This window comes from Harpia harpyja, chromosome 17 (assembly GCF_026419915.1).
Source record: "Harpia harpyja isolate bHarHar1 chromosome 17, bHarHar1 primary haplotype, whole genome shotgun sequence".
Taxonomy (NCBI): domain Eukaryota; kingdom Metazoa; phylum Chordata; class Aves; order Accipitriformes; family Accipitridae; genus Harpia; species Harpia harpyja.
Window position 1 is genome coordinate 4269600 of NC_068956.1, and position 23306 is coordinate 4292905.

The 23306-nt window shown below is 43.1% G+C and overlaps 1 protein-coding gene across 3 annotated transcripts in view; it reads right to left on the reverse strand.

Moving 5' to 3' along the window:
- Positions 1 to 23306, reverse strand: part of NARS2 (asparaginyl-tRNA synthetase 2, mitochondrial) — a 52699-nt gene that overhangs the window by 11306 nt on the left and 18087 nt on the right. The window contains exons 6-10 of one of the 3 annotated variants that reach the window (XM_052812185.1): positions 21624 to 21676; positions 9574 to 9706; positions 2986 to 3084; positions 2510 to 2553; positions 655 to 721 (exon numbers count right to left, since the gene is read on the reverse strand). In XM_052812185.1, the coding sequence (XP_052668145.1) occupies positions 655 to 721; positions 2510 to 2553; positions 2986 to 3084; positions 9574 to 9706; positions 21624 to 21676 (396 nt within the window). The remainder of the gene's footprint in view (positions 1 to 654; positions 722 to 2509; positions 2554 to 2985; positions 3085 to 9573; positions 9707 to 21623; positions 21677 to 23306) is intronic. The other 2 variants (XM_052812184.1, XM_052812183.1) reach the window with 2 other exon arrangements.

Consider the following 23306-nt stretch of genomic DNA (forward strand, 5'->3'; position numbering starts at 1 on the left):
GATAAAGATTAATCAGTATACACATACACATGAGATTAGCACCACCACGAATGCTCTCCCTACTGGTGTGTGTGTTTGAGGTTGGACAAAATATGACTTTCAGAAAACCATAATCTAACAGTGTTAGAAAGACTAGCATGTGATTCTTTCTCCCAGTCAACATCTATGCTTTGGAAAGACAAGGGATTGCCTTTACCTAGGTCTAGATTACACGGTATTTTGACGTGGTTTTGGCTTATTAGTCCTTGTCAAACTTTTGGTGCTGTCCTAATATTATTCCTTTATTTGAGGACTGTTACAGCAACTCTCCTTACATGACTGCTACTGAATATGCAACACATTTGGCACTACTCACATACAATAAAGAGAAGCGCTTTTGCCAAAGCCTTGGTCCTTCAACAGCAAACTCATCACTTCCTTCCCTGCAAACGTTACATGTTCTTCGCTACAGAACTCACTCCTTATATTGCTTCCGTTTCTTCCCCAAAGGGCAAAAGTTGTACCTGGGTTACAACTGAGCAAACACCCCAGGAGGCAGATAACCTGTGCGAAGTAACAACTCTTGTATCAGAAAGAGCGAAATGAGATCTACAGAGTTCAGGCTGGCTGTGTGCATGAACAGGCATAGGGACAAGCTGCCACACAACTACCTACCTCTGGCTTGAAAGTGAAAGTTTGAGAAGCTTGGTTCAAAATTTCCACTGCTTCATTGTAGGAAATTCTGCAAAAGAAAAAAAAAAAAAGTCTTTAAGATAACTGTGAAAGGATTAACAAGAAAGTTTTCTGGCTAAGTGCCGTACTGGAAAATTAAGGAGGCATTTCCCCACCACCATGCCAACTTGTGCTGTGATGTCAGACTTCCCAGCAATGCTTCTTTGGAACGAAACCAAAAACCATTTTTATATGGCAAGAACCCTATGTCTTCCTGTGCTTCAGCTACATGCAGGGCAGGAAATGCTAAGCTCTCAAGACACTTTTGCATTATTGCAATGTTGCATTTCAGTCAGAAGTGAGCTCTGCAGAGAATTGCTTCATAGAGATTTGTGGATTTTTTTTAAGAAAACAATATGCCCTCATCGGCATAGCTCTACCTTTCAGGATGTTGTTAGGCAAAAATAACAGCCCAGAGAGCAAAGGGGCTGTAGCTCAAACATTTTCATTTTACTTTGCAAAAATTGTGAGATTTATTTGCAGCAATGTTTCTTTACTCCTCTGACAGATCTGAGAGCAGATTCTCCACTGACTTCCACCAATACAAAAGAACAGCATCATGGCAGAGCAAACAGAAAAAGTGCAGTGAAAGATGCTGCAGGTTTGATAACTGGAAATCAAGACTCAATGGAAGATACTTTTGCTGACAAGTTTTCCACATACCAAGCAAATGTTGTGGATAGAGAGAAGAAAGAATAACCTGGTCACAATAATTTCATCTCTCTGTATCATTGGCTAAATCCAATTATAAACCGAATTCCCTAAAGAGCACGAGCTCTTTACACCCAGCTACAAGGTTTCACTAATACAGGGAAGGCTTCTGGAGGAAATACCTCAAGAAGGAATATATTGCTCCATGTGTTTGGATTATGAGACACCATGGTCCAAATGAGGTATATCACTGGCACAGGTTCAATACATGTAACTGATGTGTGTAAGCCAGGAATGCCCCAGATCTGCCAGCAGCTGATGAAGAGAGAAACAGAGAAGAGAGAGAGAGAGAGGCTGACTCACTCTCTTTTGCCTTGGACCATGGGAGAAGCTGAGTGCAACTTTGTCCTCTCAGAACTATCAGTTAGGTCCAAAGAGAGGAGGACTGAAATGGGGAGACAGTGACTTCACTGACATCTCCCATGGTGCTTATGCAGGCACGAGGCACAGAGATCTATCACGATCCTGTTGCCCAAGCGTGGCTGTAGCTGCTTAACAGGAAAACCAGTGCTGGGCTAAGCAGCCCTACAATGTTCTGTGGGATGAATGGAGAGCACCACTGTTTGAAGAGACAGGCAAAAGTAGGGAAGAGGAGGTATTCTTGGGGGCCAAGGAGGGAAACCAAAAGCCTTCAGTTCTTTAGCACACAGAGAACTGGGAAAAGGACTTGCACAAGCAATCAGGAATACAAAACCAACTGAGACTTTTAAATATCAAAAAATAGTTTCATTAAAAGGGAGCCATCGGAGTGGAAGTCTGAAGGAAGGCAGAGCACCAAAGACAAAACCAAGCAAGACAGCGAGCAAACCACTGTGCAAGTACATGCTGGAAGGAGGATACCCTTACAGAAAGAAGATCTTGTCCAGGGAAGCAAAAGCCAAAGGCCAGCAGATTCAGATGCCAGTCTCATGCAGATATGAAAGGGCAACTGACAAACAGTACAAAGGGAACTGCAATTCATGCTCTTTTGGAGACATTATGCTAACCCAGAAAACATTGAGTTGGGAAAGAAAAAGAACATATACAAAATAGGAACTCTTTCCCCCAAAAGCCCTCTTGCAGATAATTTTGAAATAGAAGTACTTACATCACAAATTTGTTCTTCAGCGTTTTTTCCAACCTGTCCTTGGTCAAAACAAGAAAAAATAAAACTGTAAAGCTACTCTTAAGGGTTCAGGGGCCCAGAGGGAACTTAGAAAAGCTACCTCCCTCTAAGTTTTAATTTGTAGGTCTGCATTGTGATCTAGATATGGGTCAAAATCCACTCCCGGCCATTCAGTGCTAAAAGGGTACCCGATTACTGCAGCTGATGATTCAGAGGCTGCTAGATGATGTGACAGCTACAGTTCTACCACACTTACTACCAGCTACAAAAAGTTGTATGTTCTCTCTGTTCATCTGAACGATCGCTTAAGCTCAGGCCCACCTTTAGCTCTTCATAGTTTGTTAACACAGGACAACACAGTAAAAAAAAATAAAAAATTAAAAATTAAGCCTTCCTATAGCCAAGAGCCCCCCAAAATGCATAACAGGATTGCAGCTCTTTCCTGTCACATTTATTACCTTCTGGGCAGGAGCTATGTATTTATGAAAAAGCTCAACATCACGAGGACATTTGGAGAACACAGTGCTTGTCACTGTCTTGAAAAGATCTTCCATAACCTAATAGAGAAAACAGGAGTGCATGAGAAATTAAAACTGCTTAGATGTCCCAGACTATAAATAAAACACAGTACACATCTGCCAAAGGGTACAGAAGGAGCTTCTGTCCTGCATGGTTAGACTGCATAAGAGGGTACCAAGCTTGTTAACGCCCCTAATTAGCAGGCTTGCTCAGTAGCTGAAGAGGAGTGGAACCTGTATTTCTGCTACGGGTTTAGGGTTTCAGTGTCTGCTGATGGCCTCAGTACCTTCAGTCAGGTATCTCCAGTGAAAAAAACACAGCTAAAATATTCAAGCAGCAGCCCTGGTCAGCCAGAAACACACACATTACAACCATTTGTGGTGACTGGTCTCAGATTAATTATTAGTGAGGTATCTGTCCTGTAATGAGCAATTCTGGTTTTCTGCTTTGTTGTTAGAAGAGGCAGAACTAAAGGAGAGAATAAATGTGTACTGTGTAGAGCCAGCCCATCAAACAGATCCCAGCTAGAGAGACTCTGTGCAGTAAGAGCAAAGCAAAGAGAACTTGTACAGAGATGAGTAGAGCGTTAAAGCCGAAGACCCATCAATGCAGGGATGTTTGAGAAACTAAAAAAAGATGTGGTTTCATTTCCCTAAACTACTGTGGATTAACTAAATGACATTATCATCCAATTTGGATACACTTATCCAGTAAAATGGGCTTTACCCATGAAGAAATTAAAATGCCATTTTGGTTCTAAACAAAAAAAGCCCCCATGAGGGATGCCACTGCATTTTGATCAACCCATTTTAAGAGTACTTTTCTCTTTTGGTTAAGCAAAGCAGACCATCCAAGACACTTGCTGTTGTGCAGATTAAGAGTTCCCATGACTCCTTGTAGTCTTACGCCTGCACAAAGGAGGTAGTTGATACCCGTGTAGTACTGATGGTCCCAACTCTTCTTCAAAATCACCCTCCTTATTCTCATCTCCTTTGTAAGGAACAAAGCAATGCAACTGGGCTGCACATCACCTCAGCCTGGGATGGGACCAGCTTTTTTGCAACAAAAAGCACCTCTGAAAGACCTGGCACATTCCTGTTTTTTTTCTGTGAGCATAACAACTGCTTCATTAATTGCAGAGTTGAGAGAAGTGAAGTATCCACTGATAATATCTAGGTGAGTAGCAAGTCCCTAGACACCGCAAAGCCCAGAAGAGACTAACTGTGAAAAGATGAACCTGATGTTCAGTCAGCAGATCTGAGGAAGGAGCAGGTCTCTGCCTTGCAAGGAACCAGATCTTACAGGGTAAGAGGAACAAAAGGGACAGAAAAGAAGAAGCTGGGCAACTGACATAGCCAAGACAAGATTTTGGGCATGATGTTCAAACTCTCATGTTTAGCAGAACATCCTTCATCACATCTCCCAAACTGCTGAAACACTGCTTTGCACTGATGAACCACCTCTGCATCCCACCAGCCTAGAGAAGGTAGTAAATCAGTCCATTTTGACTCCTCTGGAGCTAAACAGCCTCCAGATCCCTGCATCAATCTGGGCCCTCTTTTTAAAAAGGTAAGATCCAAATAAAGGAACAGCATTATCATATGCAGATGAACAATTTTACCCCTACTGGTACTCAAACACAGAGGAAATGAAAAGCTAGCATTCCTGCTGCTGAGTGGCAAATAACCAAACAGTCAGCTTTGAACTTTCTTCAAAGTAGCTAGAAAAAGGCTTATGCAAATGAAATTAGAAAACTACTTGGCAATTCATCTGGTTTCACCAGGCAGAGTCGAAGGGATTTTACATTAAGCTTCCTCTTTCCAGAAAATGAAAGTATCATCTGGTTTCAGAAAAGCATGTTGTTTAATTAGCACTTTTTTTCCTCACTGTGCGATAAAGTAACAATTAGGTTCCCACAGCATTCAACATAAGCAGCTTCCTCTTGTGGAAAAAAGATGTGGGTGGTATGGGAAAAACAATCTGAGAAATATTTCCAGGTTTGAGACTTGAGGTTTTATCCTGGCAAAAAAGACAGACACGTGGGTCATGCATTGGCCTCCTCGCTGCTCTTATTTATGCCAAATGTGTACTAGGCACGAAAAGTGGAGGGAAAAAAGAAAAAGGAGGGAAAAAAAAAGCTCTCCAACTGAGAAGTTATGGCTTTAAGCAGATAATACAATGAAGGACTGGAAAGTAGGCTATATGAAAAATGAGTGGAGAAACATAACCACTGGTTTGCTGGTTTGAGGGAACACAAGCTGGAGATACAGGAGAAGTGATTGGTTTGAACGTATCCTGAAAGAAACATGTTTGATAGGAGTCTTACAGAGGGAAAAAGCCATTGGAATCAAAGCAAGTAGCTCATCTCAGAGGTGGGATTCTTGATGTCCAAAAGCCCTTTAATTTGGTTGCTTCATAATGGAAATGTAGAAATTGTGCTGGTAAGAGGGCAGGTGAGGAAGATGGAGGTGAAAGATTTCCATTCTCCCTTATTGCTCCCAGACTTTCTCTCGATTTTCACCTTTCAAAGAAGTTCAGCAGTATCAATGTTGTCCTTCCCTGATGTTGCTGTGGAACTTAATGGTTAACTGTCCAATTTAGATTAGAAGCGGCTCCCAACTGTATTGTTTAATTGTAACTTGGATCTTTTGATGCTGCAACTTATCCTCTTATCAAATAAAATTTGGACCAGAGTTGAAACAGAGGAAATCATCAACAAAACAGCAGTAAATGTCAGCAGCAGCAATTGAAGGTGCTTTACACTGCAAGAAGGGTTCAAATAATCATCTTTATTACATAAGACACCTTCAGAAAATCACAAAAACTGCCAGTAGGATTTTTGTTTATGCATTTACCCGGGGCATGCATATGGATGCAGTGTAGATCACAGGGCATTTACATATGAAACAGTCACCAAATGGACCATTACTGCTTACCTTCATGCTTGCTCACACACACCATATACACACACACAGAGGGGAGATTCGCATCTGATCTGGTCATAAAGTCTCCTCTCGCAGCTATATAACCAACAGCTCAGGACCCACTCTGGAGAGATGCTGTTGTTATGAAAAGAAGGAGACTCTTCTCTGTCAGACCACTGCTTCACTGGCCATTGAAGCTGAACAATAAATGCTGATGGAAGTTAGGAAACAGAAAGAGCCTCAGCTATGGCAGCTGTACGCCACTTCGGAGAAGGAACCCACAGCCCTGCAGATACCCCAATGTCTCTAAAGAACTCTGCGCAAGACACTTGGAACAAACCTTTCCCATGTGATTACCGGTGTTTGTTCCCTTGAGACTGAAGTCAGATTTGCCCAACTGTCTTAGCCTTGGCACTGAAGACAGAAAGTACTCCAAGTGCAAACTATTCTGGAAATCAAACCACACCCGTGTTTCAGATCTAAGGTCCCTGAAACTGACATCCAAAAATCAGTGCCACTGTTGATTTCATTTCATGCCTGAATTCCCTTCTGTAAAACGGAGGTAATAATGCTCCATGTCACTGGGCTGTAATGACAGCAAATTAATTTTGATGAAGTACATAACCAGTGGAAGACAATACTTCTGCCCTCAGGACAGAGCTCAAATACTGTGTGTTAAATTGTATTCTCCATCTTAAAGAGATGTATTCTCCATCTCTTAAAGAGACAGTGGTGCTAGGATGTGCTCTTGTTAAGGAAGACTAACAATATGCATAAACTCCCAAAAATGCCCTCAGGAAAACTTCCTTCTGGCATATCCTAACTTTACAGCCTAAATAATGTTTTTTTTAGCATGGTTTTGTATGTGCATTTGATGAAATTCAATAATGACTGCATCATATGGCCTCTTTGAGACCCCATTAGCATCATGAGTGAAGTGGGATCCTTTAAATCCACTGCTCTGCTAAGACAGTGGAATGAAAAACAGAAGACAATGATCTACAAATACGGCTACATGACACAGCACTGAAGAGAGAGGGAGAGGGTGGCAGCAGGCATCTCAGATGACAGGTGAGACTGGAGACCTTGGACCTCCAATTCAGGGACTGGAGGGGCGATGGCTCTAGTGAGTCCAGACACTTCCATACAAATCAGACCCCTTCCACTGTCTTACCTGACCTTCTTCTAACTCCCCCTCTTTCTCATCCAGTTTGGAGGAAGAGTGCTTTGGGGCAACTTGACTCAACTTCTTGACTAGACTCTTATGGAAAGAGGCCACAGAGGCCTCTCCTTCGATGCACTTACACATACCCTGTACACTGAAGTAGTAACACTATCAGCCAGCCATCCAGCATAGAGTACTGCACTGAGCACAGGGGACCATGGGACTTTCCACAGAAAGTATTGTGAAACCAGTATTGTGAGAGTTTAAGCTTCTTTGTAGCACTAAACCACATTTTGGCACAGAACAGAAATTTAGATTGCGTGATCAAGACGCGTAAGACTTCACAAGAACCGTGCTACTAATTTAGGAATAACTGAGCACTACTCTGTGCAATTACAGTGGGGAAAAAAGCCATTGCTCTAAGATTTCAGGCCCTTTGCTCCCAAATACATGTAACTTCGTTACTAAATCTTCTTCTTTTTATTTTGTAAGGAAAGCTATGTTTCTTTTGGGGCTTTGGCCGAGAGAAAGATCTCAAGCCTCATCAGTGAATGGTAAACACGTACATCTTTGTAGCAAGGCTCTTCTTTAATGGTATATAGGCAAATACTTCAAGATGTCCCTGAAGAAGCTGAGCATTCCCAGCACACTAACTTGCTGAAGTTAAGAGGTATTCAGTCCAAATGTTGAATACCAATTTTAAAAATAAATTTTAAACAATCCAGCTCTTTATGTGAGGACAAAGTTCAGATGCTAACCCTGGCCAAGAGCCCCCAAGGCTTTCAACTGGGCGTTTTGCACTGAACAAAGAACTTGCAGATGACGACAAACAGACAAACTGCCCAACAGGCAGATACATGAGAGAACACTGAATTTAGGTCAGTTACGTGGGGAAAAAGAAACTTAACTTAGGCTTTAGAGCAGCTGTCAGTTTTGTTTTTTTTTTAAAAGAGAGATTGCCCAATGATTTAAAAATAAACAAAACAGGAACTCCACTTCTGCATATGAGAACATCACAAAAGTAAGCATGTTGCAATGTAGACTTGCTATGAGGAATGCAAAACGATGGCTGCTAGGAGACTTTCTGACAAGCATCTGTCCCTATAACAAAGACTTTGGGACAGAGGGAAGAAGCGAAAGAGGAGAGCACAAGCTGAGACTTCACAAGATGTTTAGCAACAACAAAAGCCAAGCCAAGAAGGGTTCCTCCTTTCCCTACGAATAAAAGCCCTACACATTCCAGAACTGTTCTCAAATCTAATTCTCTGAATTGTCTGAACTGGCTGTCTATACTTCAAAACCCAAGAAATTAGTGTTCTCGGCCCAAGAGTATAGATACATTCCTGCTGTGTTCAAGGGGTCAAACACCATTTAACATAAGACCCTGCTTATTATACTAGATAAAAGCAGTTAAGGTTTCAATCAGGTCCTGATTACCTGGAGAAACAGCAGGCTCTGGAAGTAAGGCGCAAACATATACATATGCTATGCTCTAAGAATACACAAAGTTGTTCTGGAGAAATGGAGAGAGAAAAGAAAGAGTGGGATGCTATTAATGACAGAGCACAGGGATTCCCAATGGGTCAGTCCACACAGCCCAGTGCCATCCAGACATCCAAGATGCAGAAGCAGCACACACATGAGACAGAGTATGTCAGCTCTGCTGTCAGACCATACTGACTCAGCAGACTGTAGATGATCCAGGCTGAAGAAACCACCACCTGGACATTATTTTATAAATCTGTAGCCAGTGCCTCTGGTCTTTTTTCTTTTTAAGGCTATTTCTCCAATAGCTTTCCAAGGAGCTTATCTGATATATGAAAATGCGTGTGGATGTTTAGTCCCAAGTCCTACTAGGCATAAACTGGCTTATGCTGAGACTAGTAAGATGCATTAGCATCCATCATGTGGTTAAACTGCAACTGAGAGGTCAATCCTGAAAAATCAGGAGCTAGCTGACTAAGGATTTCTTTCAGTCTTCTGCTAAAGCCACAGTGGATAGTGTATGCCAGGAACTGTTGTTTCTACTTGAGATTTCAACGCAGGTTTCAAGGAGCTCTTTACAGAGCACGCCAAGGGACACACTGCATAAATACCGCTCAGATTCACTGGAGAGATGCTGAAGGTTTTGAAGGGTAGAGTGCCACTTTCATTAGCACCAGTCAAGCACATTTACACATTTCCTGGCAATACAGCAACTGTGCAGCCTCCCATACAGATGATGGCTGCGTTCAGGCCTACACGATGCCTCCCAATCCCCTCTGTGGCCTCACCTCTGCTGAGCAAACCCTGATCCTTGGGAAGTCCCTGTGCAACCTCTACCCATTTCACACAGGGCGAGAGGAGCTGCAACCTCAGTTGAGGGCAGGGAGCACAGCTCAGGGACGAGGAAGAAGTTCTGGCACCAGTCCTGCAGCACAGACATTTGGAATGCCCACCTGCATGATGTCTTCAAGGCTTTCAGTGAAAGACAGTTCAGCCTCCACCATATAGAACTCTGCCAGGTGCCGGCGACTCTGCGAGTTTTCTGCTCGGAACGTCGGGCCAAAGGTGAACACGTGGGTAAAAGCCCTGCAAGGTGACAAGAAACAGGTAGGTCAGGCCCAGCACACAAGCGAGTTTGCTATACTTAAAGCTCCCACTTTTCTCCCAGGATCTAGATGTACTCATGTTTCTATTTCATCTTTGACCAGTTTAACGGTGCTGCTGGGTATGCTGCCGTCACATTCCTTCAACCAGGCATGGAGAGGGGTTTTTCACACCTCTTCATGACTCAGGGAGGTTGTACAAACCCTAACCAGCTTTTGCTGAACACCATTCATGCTCAGGACACTTTTTGTAGCTGTGTGGGAATAAAAAATGACATTCTGCAGAACCAGATCACTGGAGAAGCACACGGACATTGCACCAGTCAGGCTCCCCTTGTCCACGTACCTTCACGTTTATTTGGCTGCAAGGTCTGACCTTTATGGGTGCTGTGACACCCCAGAGCTCAACAGAGCAGAGAGGGTCCTGCTGCTGGAGTTGCTGGGCTGGTGTTAGCACTGAGAGGTGGCTGGCGAAGCCCAGCAGGACGGATGTACCGTGTACGGCTTGCAGTCCCCCTCTAGTGGCAAGACCAAAGTTTATTGCCAAAAGAGCCTTCGAGATAAAGAACTGGGCTCCTTCCACACAGCTAAAAATGGTTCAGCTAAAAAGGGTCTCTACTGCAGAGAACACATCTGGGATATCATTTTATGCCGAAGCAACCAATGCGTTTCCTATTATGAAGCTATTTCTCCAGCAACCTTCTGGGGAGCCTATTTAAATACATCCTCTCTTGTTCTGCAGTCACGTAATGCTGCGTTACACAGGATACAAAAGCCTTCTTGATTCTCCACTTCCTTTGTAAGAAACTTTCCTATCAAACAGCAACACAACTTTAAAAGTTTTATTTTTACCATGGGGAAGCTGCACTCCAAGCAATACCTTTTACACTGTGGGCTATGAGCACTTGGGCTCCTAGACATCCTCAAGCCAGCAAGAACTTCCCAAACAGATGCCGTGACAGCTGTGTTTCCTCTCATGCTGCATGGGAAGCAAACTATGATTGGGGAGAGACCGAGCTGCTTCAGAAAAAACCATGGACTAGGCAGCTGCTATCTTTGGTTCATCTTTAACTTGACATTTTTAGCTGTAGACAGTGTGTAGGAGAAAAAGAACCTGACCAGTAGAGATTAAGCACAGTTTAACACTCATGAAAGGATGTGTGCTAATTGCTGGGGTTGGCATTTGACTTGCGTCTTGCTCTGCAAGCTTTCAACTTAAAGAGGACGTTCGCTGAAGTTTTTGCACAGGCTAATTTTGTTAAACTGAAGTTCAAATAAACAGCGCTACAAAAAGCAGCATTTTTCCTTTGCCCCTTACAGAGGCATCTGCACTGCAAATAAAGGAACACACACATTCTGCTTCACTCATTTGTTCCCTCATGTGACGATGGTTAAAAGTTACGATCCAAAAAACCAGCACTTTCTTTTTCCTTGAGCTGCTAACAGTAAAAACACCAGGAGAAAGTTCCACGTCAAGACTCTGAATACATAGCCTGCCTGTTGGTTTCTTTTCCCCACTGGCTCTGCTTTCCCTGCTCCAATAAATACACTTTCTGTCTCTACTTTGCTTCCGTACCTGTACTCTCTCATACATGACCACAGCATCTACGATGCCAACCAGATTTTGCAGCAAACATCTTTCCTCAAGCATAATTTTCAGCATGCCTCTTTTCCCTCTGCTGTCTTTTTGTCACTTGCTGTGAAGTTACTGTAAACTTCTGCCATAACTCGGTCATCCTCCTTCAAACTGTCCTTTGCTATAGTGTCTATAAAACCTCAGCAGTGTTTAGATTGTGTAGAAGTGATGTACCAAGACACTTACTCACTGCACAGGCCAGTATTATCTCATCAGTTCCTTGTGCTCCCCCATCTGTAGCCATCTGTTGTCTTGGGTTATACAGAAATGCATGTTCTTCCTCACAAGGCCTTTTTGTTTTTCTTGGGTTTTTTCCCCATGTTCCTACAGCACCTGGCACAACAAGGTCTTGAATCCAAAGCTTAAGAGCCTCAACTGCTATAGCAATACAAACAACAAATATCAAACAATGAGTCACTTGGCCAAAATTGTTGAATGTTTAAGGCAGAACTGGTCAAAAACTTGCCAGGCCACAGAAGTTGGCCTGCAGTGGGAAACAGGAGATGCAGGTTCTTGTGCTACCTGTGCCCATGTTTCAGGCTTTTGCTAAAATATTTCAATTTGGGGCTCTTCGGTTAAAGAAAGAATTTTCCCTAAATAAATGAGTTTAGTCACAAGTTCAGATTGTGACTGGGCCAGGACTGGACACAAGACAAAAATATTTTCAAAAGCTTGCAATTGCTAAAGTACCCACTCGGGTCTGCTCGGTTTGATGTGCAGGTCTCCAATTTCTTGCTGACATGAAGTCCTCAAAGTAACACTTAGAACTAAAGTGTGATACCAGCTGGCTAGCAAAGAGATCCTGTCCCACAGAGCAACAGTTTGGCTTCAGTGAGAGACACAGTTCTCAACAGCTGTCCAGGCATGGGCACTGACACTTCAGTTACTGCAGGTTACCATGGCAGATGACAGTCTCCAGCAATGCAGGCTACTACGAGCACTTTGAGCTAACTGTACTTATTTCCTACTGAATAGCAGCCCAAGCATGATGACTAGTTACTTATCTTCCAAGGGGCTTACTGGCTGCAAGATACCTAAAAGTAGCAAAAAAAATTTTAAAAACCCTTATTGCTCCACGATGTTAATCATGGTCAAATGCTTCACAGTCACAGACCGATTTTGTGCTGGAAGAATAAAGCCTCTCTGTACCCGAGACAGAGCTTTTGGAGAGAAGTGCAGAACAACTCCCACAGGAACAGATTTCAGTCTTTTCTCAACTCTAGGCATCCTGTCGTAACCAATCTTCTCTAACTTGTAGACTGAGCACCTCCTACATTTACAAAACAAACCATTAGCACTGCAACTTCATGGATTATCCCAAGGTGCTCAAAAACAGCAGGGATAAGGGCTTTGTGACAGCCTGTAGAGAACCTGACATCACTGGTGTAGGGCTGAATTTGCCTGCCTGCCCCTTGGAAGAAGGCAAAAAAACCCAAACCCCCAAATAAACCCGTATCTGCAGAGAGGGGAGGAATCATTCTTTTCTCAGGCTAATTGTAAAGTGAAAAGATAGATACAAATAACTGTAAGAACTTCACCATGATCCTGGGACCCCGGCAAAGGGAAACTAGCCAGATGTCATGCTGGCAAAGTGATCAAAGGAGGACAGTAAATGCAAGTCATCTGGTAATGGCAATGCAGCACTGACCAGCGGCCTGGACATAACAGAGAAACACAGCTAAAAATACATATAGTCACTGTTATCAACTCCAAGCATGAACAATTATTTTTCATCCAGGCATTCATATACTGTTTACTGTGCTCTGCCATTCAAGACATTAAACAAATGCACGCTACACAAATCTGACCTTTATTTGTACTTCAACTGCTATTAAAAAACATATCTGTGATTTGATACGCTGCTCTATCACACTGAGTATGTATAAATATATTAGAAAAGAGGGATGGGAGCTGACTCCGCTCCAATTTCATGGTACCGAGAGCAGAACCAGTCATTTTGTTCTGTGTGCATTCACCACCTAACACAATGGAGCCTCAGTCCAGGGCTGTGACTCCTATGCTCTATGATGCAAATAATCAATCATTTAACATTCCCAGACCTCTGCAAGACTTCCAGCATTTAAAAATAACTTGGAAAATTCTGGCTAAGTCTCCAAAAGTGCCTAGGTCAGTTGGGGTTATGGGCACTCAATAGTCTTTCAAAAAAATCAGTAGTGCTAATTCCTCAACTTCAACAAAAGCACATACACAGGAGGGGAAAAATAAAAATAAAAAAAAAGCAAGCCCAGTAATCTGTCGAACCCTTTTCTTTAGCCATTACAGGCAGAGCAGTAACGTCTGTAACACTGTCCTTGTACGTGCTACCAAAGAACACAAGAGAGGCTTTGAAATGAGTCCCTTTGCAGTCAGCTTCACCCAGATCAGAGCTCTAGACAGCAAGCCCGAGTGCATTTATGCAGTTCACAGGCGCTGTCGAGGTCGACACCAGAAGGCGGCACAGAGCTGTTTAATTAATTGCTCCCTTTCTGGGACTGTATTTTGCTCTGCCCAGTTCTCTGGGAAAATCTGAGCTGAATGTGGAGGCCAAGAGAATACACACAGCGCTCCCTCCAACACACTGAAACACTGCAAAAGCCAGGGCCCTATCCTGCAAAACGCTGAGCTTGTTGCCCCAGCCCAGCGAAGGGCTTAGCCACCTTCTAGGTACAGGCTCACAAGAGTCCCTTTAGACGCAGACAGCAGCGCTTGGATGCGTTGCTGGAGCACAGCCATCCTCAGCACGGATGATTGCTTGGTGGAGGCTCATTCTTGCACAGGCTGCATTTGAGATCTCTACCCTATGAACATCCAGGAAGGAAAAAACTTCCCCCTTTTCACCCTTATTTTACACACTACTAAAACCCTCTTCACAAGCAGCTACCTCTCTGCCTTTGAGAGCTTTACGCCATGCAGAATGAAAGCTCATTTCATTTGAACTCGTTGACAATTCATTACTGAGGCAGTGATAGAAACCAATAGAGAAGTATAAAGTATCTGTGCCCAAAGCTGCTTAAAATCATCCTTTTAATTAAACTCACGCAATGTTTGTAGGCCTGAGCATCTCCGCCTTACTGGCAATTTTTACACTGCAATCCAAATATAATTAATTGTGCTGATGGTTCCCAAGCCAGGAATGGATTGTGCTCCTTTTCTGAGCCAGGACTCCATGCTGTTACCAGGGTAATAAAGACTTATTTGTGCTGTCGAACCAAGGGGATATAACTCTGAGCAAGGCTATTAATCAAGAAGATGCAATCCCTGCACAGTCAGCTCACAGCCTATGCCAAGGTCACACCACACAGTAGTGACACAGCTGGAGGCAGAAGCTGGTTGTTGTGACTCAGGGCTAAGCGCTAAACCACACCAGTATACACACAGCTATTCATTTGTACAGTGCACTCGTTCTCACTCCAAAATACTACGGGTATCTGCATAAACACAAATACAGCGATTACTCTGACAAGGTCTGCAGTGAAGAGTCAAGCTGAAAGGCGACTTTTTGCCAAATCTTATCTTTGGCCGTGCTAAATGAGCACAGCATGTGACCCTTCAACACAGTATGTTCCCCCACACCATCATCCACCAACCCTCCCTACCACACGCACACACCAAAATCTAGATTGCAAGAAAATCTAGAAACAATAGCTTCTAACCCAAGGACAAAACAACACATGATGTCAGCAGAGGAGGGAAGGAAAGAAAGGTGACCCTAAAGCCCAGGAGCTTAGCTTTGTCAGCCACATTGTCCTTTCCCTTAGGAAGGGAAGAAATTAATAGTGAGACATCTGATTTAATTCCACTCTGTTCCAGCACAACCATATTCATTTTGAACATGGACGACCTGCCTGCTCCATCAAAATAAGCAGATGACTTTGCTTGGCTGCCAGGAGACACCAGTCAGCTGCAGTGCTTGACCTAAGCACGACTGGGATTTTCAGGGATGCCGAAATTTGTACGTTGAAAGATGTTCTGGCCCAGTGCAAGAAACCACATGCACACAGAAAACCATTGAAATATACTGATCTAATGCCTCCCTGGTCTAATTTTTGGAGGAGCTGAAAACCCAGGGCTCCTAATGATGCTAGTGATGTATGGGTACCCAGCAGTTTTGAGAAGGAGAATACTTTACATCCTTGAGCCGGGTAGACTGTGTTTAAATAAAACCTCAGAGCTGGACAGAAATACCTCTTTTTTAACCTCAGTATAAAAATAATGCTCCCATTACTATTGTTTGGTGGTTTGGATTTTGCACAATGAAAAAGCACGTTTCTGTTGTAAAGGTGGCAGGGGGGACTGAATTTTATCCAGAAAAGCAGCAGAAAAGGAGTTTTAAAAGATTCCTCGTAAAACATGCCACTTCTGTCTGCCCCCTGAGGGCAGATGAGTGTCCTGGTTTCAGCTGCATCCTGACAAGGGCTTTTATAGCAGTATGTGAGGCTTAGGCCTGGGCAGCAGAGCTGGTGTGCTGAGTGCTAAGGTTTCAATTCATGCTGTGACAAGATGGGACTGTACTTCCTTTTGTAAGCAGCCAAAAATAAATACATAAATTAAAAAAAAAAAATAATAATGCTAAGTTCCCAGACAGGGACTGGGAAGTGCCAAACTTCCCCCGCAGCCAGTCAGACTGAAGCAACACAGCCGTTTCCCTCGCTGCAACCTCCAAAGGGCAGAGTCCTACCATGCCCGCAAGGTCGCGTGCGCAGCAGCACCCTCCGGCCACGCTCCAGGACCAGCTCTCCCCCTGCCACATCCTCTGCTCCAGCTTCAGCGGCAAGAAAAGACGATGATGGGACAAGGATCCTCCCCAGGTCATCCACCTCTGCTTGAAAATGATCCAGGCACACTCGAGTAATTAACAACAACGTGACCTATATACCCTAATTATCTGGCAAAGCACCCCACATTTTATTAAACCACACAGCACACCTAGACAGTGTATTGTTAGTTTACAGATGGCAGGAGAATAGGGGAAAAATCAAGACAAAGGAAACAGAGTTACTCAGAGCCATACAATGTCTTCTGCTCCAGGCTCAAAGATCTCATCAGCTTAAGTCCTCCACCCTTTTATGCCACACTGTTGTAACTTCATTCTCAGTGGAGTCTTATTTTGTCTTAGTTTTGATATTATTATTTCTAATTAAAGTCAATAAAATGACCGATTAGCAATGATAACTCAAGCTGGGTTGATGAAAGCCACCAGAGCGGTTAAGCATTTATTCAAATAACCATTTCCCATGCCCTAGCCAACAGAGATCTTCTACAAAGGATTGATATAAAATGTTTCAAAGATTTAAATAAAACAGGGAGCAAAGGTGTTTTTCAAAACTTAATCATCTCAGTGACTCCTACTCTAAGCCATAAAAATACACTACCAACATGGGGGGGGGGGGAAATTGGGTTAAATATTTTTCCTTTCAGAGTGGAAAAAACACATGTTCTCCAGAAACTGCATTATAATAGCTATGAAGAGGATTTTTTTATCATTTTTTTTTTCAGATCGACACTGGTTCTACAAACTCCATAAATATGAATCACAGCAAGAAACTGCATCAGTGAGTGCATTACTGCACAAAGGGAGTCATGGTTCAGGCGACATTTCAAAGTTTGGGTGTAGCTATTTAAAATCTCCAAGGCCTCAAATTCTACAGTAACTAAACAAAGTAAATAACTGTACTAAAAAAAATTACTAAAAGCTGTATTAAATGCAACACGTTCCAGCTGACTATGACATGTATCTATATCCATATTCTACTTCAGTGCAATGACAGCAAACCCTTGAAGAAATTCAGAGTGCACACTATTGGATTTGTGTATCTATTTTAAGGAAAGCCGTGGGAGCAAATAGGGATGAAGCTGCCTGCCTTAACATCCCATACTGGAGCCACTTCTTGGGGCATAGAGACTCCCTGAGAAGCAGGAGCTGCAGCCTGAACACAAGGCATGTTCAGACTCTCGTAAACTATCAAGTTTGCCACGGCGTCGTAAGCCACTGACGGTCAGCTGAGCTGCAGTAACAGACTGCCCACAGGCTTCTTGCTTGCCTCAGTCGTAAAATAAAACAAGTTCACAGAAGCCACCATGAATGTGGCTACTATGGTACAGGGAATGCGCGGGCAGAGGGTTATAAAAGCCCTGTTGTAACTCACAAAGCCATGGTTTCTTAAACCCCTGCAGCTATCACAGTTTTGTCTGGGCACACGCATGAAGCTCAGCTGCAAGGTTCTACACAAACCTGGATGCTGGGATCTCTGGCACAGATCATATGGCACCTACTACTGCTTTGAATAAGGATGACAAGACATTCAGAGAAGGAAAAGGGACCGTGCACTGGATTTGAGACAGAAACATAGTGGTTTATCTTAGCTTACTTGTAAAAGGAGGACCAAGAATTTCATCTGATGACACCTTTCCTCGGATGACCATAAAACCTGTTCTTCTGTTGCTACCTGCACTTGATTTTTACAGTCAGGAGATAAAGAGAGCATAGTCCAAGACAGTTGTGGGACTGCACTCAGCCCTTCATACATGGAACCCAGGGACATGGCTGAACTGCAGCTACTCTCAGCACACTCACCATGCTTCTTGCAAGGGAATTACCTGCTTCCCCTCAAAAAAAGCAGAGAGGACCAACAGCATATCCATGAGGACCAGAAAGCTCTAACCAGCCAAGCGACCCTGTGCTCGCTGTTATACCTATGAAGTTCATGAATTTGGCCCCCCAGTAATATAAAGTCATTAACAATCACTGCAGCTGTCATGAACCAGACTGAAGCATGTGGTAATTGATTAAAACCAGACATGTCACAGTTGCTTTTTATAGCTCCAATTAAGTGTCAGCCTAATTAATGGAAGTTAGTGTGCTAATTATAAGAGTCTGTGTTGTGAGTCAGACTCAAACAAATGTTGTGCAAGAAATGTCAGAGATTTTTTTCAGGCATCCAAGATAAATAATTACACTTATTTTTGTTACTTCTTAGCAACAGGAATGTTATACAACTGGACACCACTCCTGCAGCTGCATTCAAAAGTATTTAAAAACGTACAACGTAGAGCAAATATTTGCTTAAAGACAATGCAATCTGTTCCATCATTAGCAAGTCATTTTGGAATCAAATTTTAAGGCTGTGTTTGCCAGACTGCTGAAAATGTCGCCTTCCTTAAAAGAGGCTTCATCAAACACATCTCTCTTCAGCTCTGCAGTGCTTTCTTGAACACCAACCCGAAATGACAGCTCTCTCTCCATCTCTTCTATGCTTCAAAAAGCAGTGAAGTACAGGCATCTTAAAAGTGAAATCAGTGTGATTTCAGTATCTTCTGAAACCAACAGGGAATTCACTGCATTCAGCTCTCTACAAACTCAGGCAGACACAGCTAAAATGGTCTGGATGACTGAGATTTTTTTAGGGCCTCTCTGCAACCAGAAAAAACAGTTGCAGGATTGCAGAGAGTATCTGGAATAGGCAGAAAGTAGCAAAATCCATGGTGGTTTAGAAATCAAGTGGATATGCTTGAGGAGAGTGGGATTAATTAAGTTTCAACTAAACCAAGTTTGACAGTTAGACATTAACAAGCAGATGTCAGTATGAAAGGCTGAGGTTTTAAGTTAGGCAGAAAAATACAGGTCCTGGGGAGAGATGTTGAACTGAAAATGAACTAGAGAGAGAATTCACCAAGATGGTCTTGTGGACAAGATTGGTGGAGAGGAAAATGAGAATGAAGCCAAGAATAAACTTAGAAGGACAGAATAATTCAGGCTGGAAGGTTGCTGGTCCAGTCTTCTGCTCAAAGCAAGGTCAGCGAGAAGGCCAGACCAGGTTGCTCAAGGCTTTATCTAGCTAGGTCTTGAAAACCTCTAGGGATGAAGAGTGCACAGTCTCTCTCAGCAATCTTTTCCAATGCTTGACTGATCTCTTAGTGATATATTTTTTTCCTCGCTATATCCTCTCAGAAATTCTCTTCTTTCAACTTATCCCCACTGTCTCTTGTCCTCCTGTCGTTCACCATGGCAAAGAGTGGGCTTGTCGTCTCGATAACCTCCTCTCAGGTCTGAGCAGGCTGCTATTAGGTTGCCCCTGAGCCTTTTACCCTTTTGAAGGGAACTTCAAGAGAACGTGAGACGAACAAGAGAGCAAAAACCTACTGAGGGCCTGCAAAGAGAAAAGAAACAGAGCTAGGGAGAGCAGGGAATGAGGAGAGAACTTATTCTGCAATTTAGGGAGGGGATAGCCCCCAGAGCTTTTAGGAAGAGCAGTTTTAGTTAAGCTCACGATGCAAAAGGCAGAAACGGCAGTGCCCGAGATAAGACGTGGTGCAAGGAAAAGCAATGCAAAACAATGATGTAAACTATTAGCAAGAGGGGCTGAAAGGAGAGGAGCAGGTAGAGCTTGTGGGAAGCACAGACGGGTGAAAGGACAAAAAAAATATGAGTAAATACAGCCAGTGAGCTGTACTTCTTGGCAACAATTGGTTTTGGCCGTCTCCAGTATGCCTCTGAATCATTTTCAGCTGTCACAGACCCTCCAGCCCAGTTCAGGTCCCCAGAGGGGCCTTTATCCTCACCGAAGGACCACGGGGCAAAGAAATACCACAAGGACTTCACAGCAAACCAATGGCATTTAAAGCCAGTTATTGGGACACACACAGTCCTACAAACTTCTACCACATACATTGATTACTGACTCATCTGAGACTGAGAAGACTAAAGGGGAGAACTGTATTACTGAATAAAGACTTTTCTGGAGACCTTAAAGAGCCTATAGATTTATAGCAGCTGACAATGATTCAGACAGCCTGAGCAGTCAACCTAGATGCCGTCACTGTAAAGATGAAGTACAATGAAATGAGAAGTTGTGCCAACTAGGCCGTTCGTGTCATACTGAGACAAGACGAACTTCTCTGACCTTGCCTTCAATAAGAAGCACACACAGCATAACAGTCAATAAATGCAGGAATACCTCTCTCCCCACGTTTCCTCAAAGAAAAAGGTTAAAAACTCACAAATTCTAAATGGCTCACTGTTCTTTCCTGTAATCAGGAATAGCACGAAGCAGCCCTGCCATAAAAATGGAGCCCTGAGCCCTGGACAACACGCAGGCACGGGTACTCAGACAATACCCTGTGGGCTGCAGATGATCTCTCAGCAAGGACAGCAGAAGACTTGGTTCCAGGCACATCTGGTAAGTCTTCTCCATACCTCCCCTGCCCTGACTTTTCCAACCACAGCTTGGAAGTTGTTCATGAGCTCTGTAAAGCTAAAAGCTAACTCCAAACAGACATGACTGCCTAGCTGACTTTGTTCCCTACTACATAAATCCCATGGACAAATTCCTCCCTGCCTCTCATACCTATCCTGCTCCACCCCTGGTTTCTGACAGACTTCTGCAGGGTCTGTCTCTGCACTCCCACATCTCACAGCAAGTCACAACAGGATATGGGCCAAGACTGGATGGGGAATGGTCTCCCAAGCATTTCTACCTTGGTCTCCTCCCACAAATTCTCAGGGACCAGTTCTTCCTGAAAGCCTTAAGACTGCAGCAAGTCAAGATTTTACTTAAGCTAAAGGGAATTTTTGAAGAATAGTTCCTTTTCTGTGCATGAAAAATTTAGTCTGGCTAAAACAAAGGGTAAATTTCACAGGATCAAATCCAAAACATAAGAATCTTTACTGTTTTGGCTGCTGTGTTTATTGGGAAGACCAGAATATTTCCATTTTGAGGGGAGAAGGACTCCCACTTTTTACTACTCTGACAGCATCATCACAACACATTCATTTGCCAAGCAGCTCTGGTCACTATTATGCACTTACATTCTTTGACCATGTAGGAGTCCCATTCACGGAGTAAGACCCAATTTAATAACCACAGATAGAACCTTCACAGTATCTAAAGGGTTTCACAGTATCTAGAGGGTTAATACTGTGATGCATCACTGTGGTGCTTCTGCATCTAGAAGAGCTTGATCTATTTTTGAAGACTGAAGGGATTCAATATCACTTCAGCTGTAGGTCTCAAAAACTCAGTGTGCTTAAACAAAATAAGAAGGAGCAGGTTCACAGAACAGCTATGCCCCATTATGAATAAACACAGCTTATCTAAATTTAGATGTCACTGGAACTATTTAAAATGCCTGTAAGAACAACACGCTACTGTAAAATAGGAACATGAAGCTGTAATGTAACATACTGCATGCTGAAGAGCATTGATTTTTTTACCCACCCTTAGAGAGCAAGGTGCACCTGAGTGCTATCAATGGAAAAAATATTTACCAGAGAGGTCTTGCATCTGCCCAGTTTAGCCTTCTACTCCATCCCAGAGCAGGCTGTGTACTATTTAAAGGGAACAGACTGATGTAAGAGACTGAGATTGTACTTCAAGTTAATCATTACAATCCATACTCTTCCTTTGGGCTTATTTGATTTGTGGAATTACGTCTTTCAAAAAAGGTCACAACACATGACAGTCAACTAAGTCTAACACATACAAATGCATGTCATCCCATCTTCTTTCAGGGATGCAAAAGCTCCACCACTCCTACAGTTAAATAAGCCTCTTCCTCATTAGCTTTCCCCAGCTAATATCTGAGATGACACATCAGCCTTTGCCTGCCAAGTGACCTGTGCTTCAGTCACAGCAGCCAGGGCACCACCTGAGAAACATCCTGCCCATCAAGGCCCTTTAGCTTGAGTATTTCAGCAGACCACAGCCGTCTAGGTTGTCTGAGAAGAGACAGTGTCTCTCAGAGAGAACAAGCCAGGCAGAAAACTGCTTTCTGAAGAAATTTATACCTTTTGATATATACGCAAAACTTGCCCTTTGAACAATTTCACTGCAGCTATTTACCAGCAGCCAATTAAACTGTGCAACAGTGATTAAATAAAAAACACTTGTTCTCAACACTGGATATGAGGCACAGACAGCAATTACTAAGACTATTAGAAATACTTGTCAGAACCTCCACATGAAAAGGCAGATCTTCCAACTTCAGATTTTCTAAAGCTAGGACTCTATCCCTCTCATCTTCCGGAGATTTCCACTGGACAGTAACTAATCACTTTAGAAGTGATTTTAAAGTCACTACAAGTGTATGATGAACCCCCTTGGCAAGTGGCAAACAACTGCAGTGCTACCTGCCTGAGATCTGGTCTCTGACAGGCTTTATCAGCCATTCAGCTGGCAAGTAGCGATTTGGCTGAAATACCACGTCTGAGGAGAAGCCACACTGCAAATGCTCAGAAAACTGGACCTTCAAATAAGGGATTGCGCTGATTTGACTCCATTTGTTTAATGTACTGATTTAGTTAATTTATTGGGAAAATTCAGTGCAGATGAGGACCAAACACCCTAATCAAAGGGAACTGTCTCTCTGACAGACTGACACTTTCACCCCTAACAATCTCAGTGAAACATTAACACTAAAAGCCTAAGGATAATTTTTTTTTTTTTTTAATCAAAGTCAGTATTAACTCTTTGACTGTGATCACTTTAGTGGCTAGAATGAACAAAGACTAGATTTAAGGAAGACATTTTTTACCATGAGGGTGGTGAAACACTGGCCCAGGTTGCCCAGAGAGGCGGTTGAGGCCCCATCCCTGGAAACATTCAAGGCCAGGTTGGACGGGGCTCTGAGCAACCTGATCTGGTTGAAGATGTCCCTGCTCATGGCAGGGGGGTTGGACTAGATGACCTTTAAAGGTTCCTTCCAACCCAAACCATTCTATGATTCTATTTTATGACAAAGCATCAAGTGCAAAAGCCATAAAACAGGAAAAATGAGAACTGACAGAAGGAAGAAACACAGCAGGAAGACTGAAGGAGACAGAAAAAGGAAGCTTGGTGAAAAAAGAGGAAAAGAGGAAAGGAACGTGATAGCTAAAATGAAGAAGATTTTCTTGCTGAGACATGTCAGATGTGAACAACAAAAAGACACTTAAGGTATTACAATTACTAGC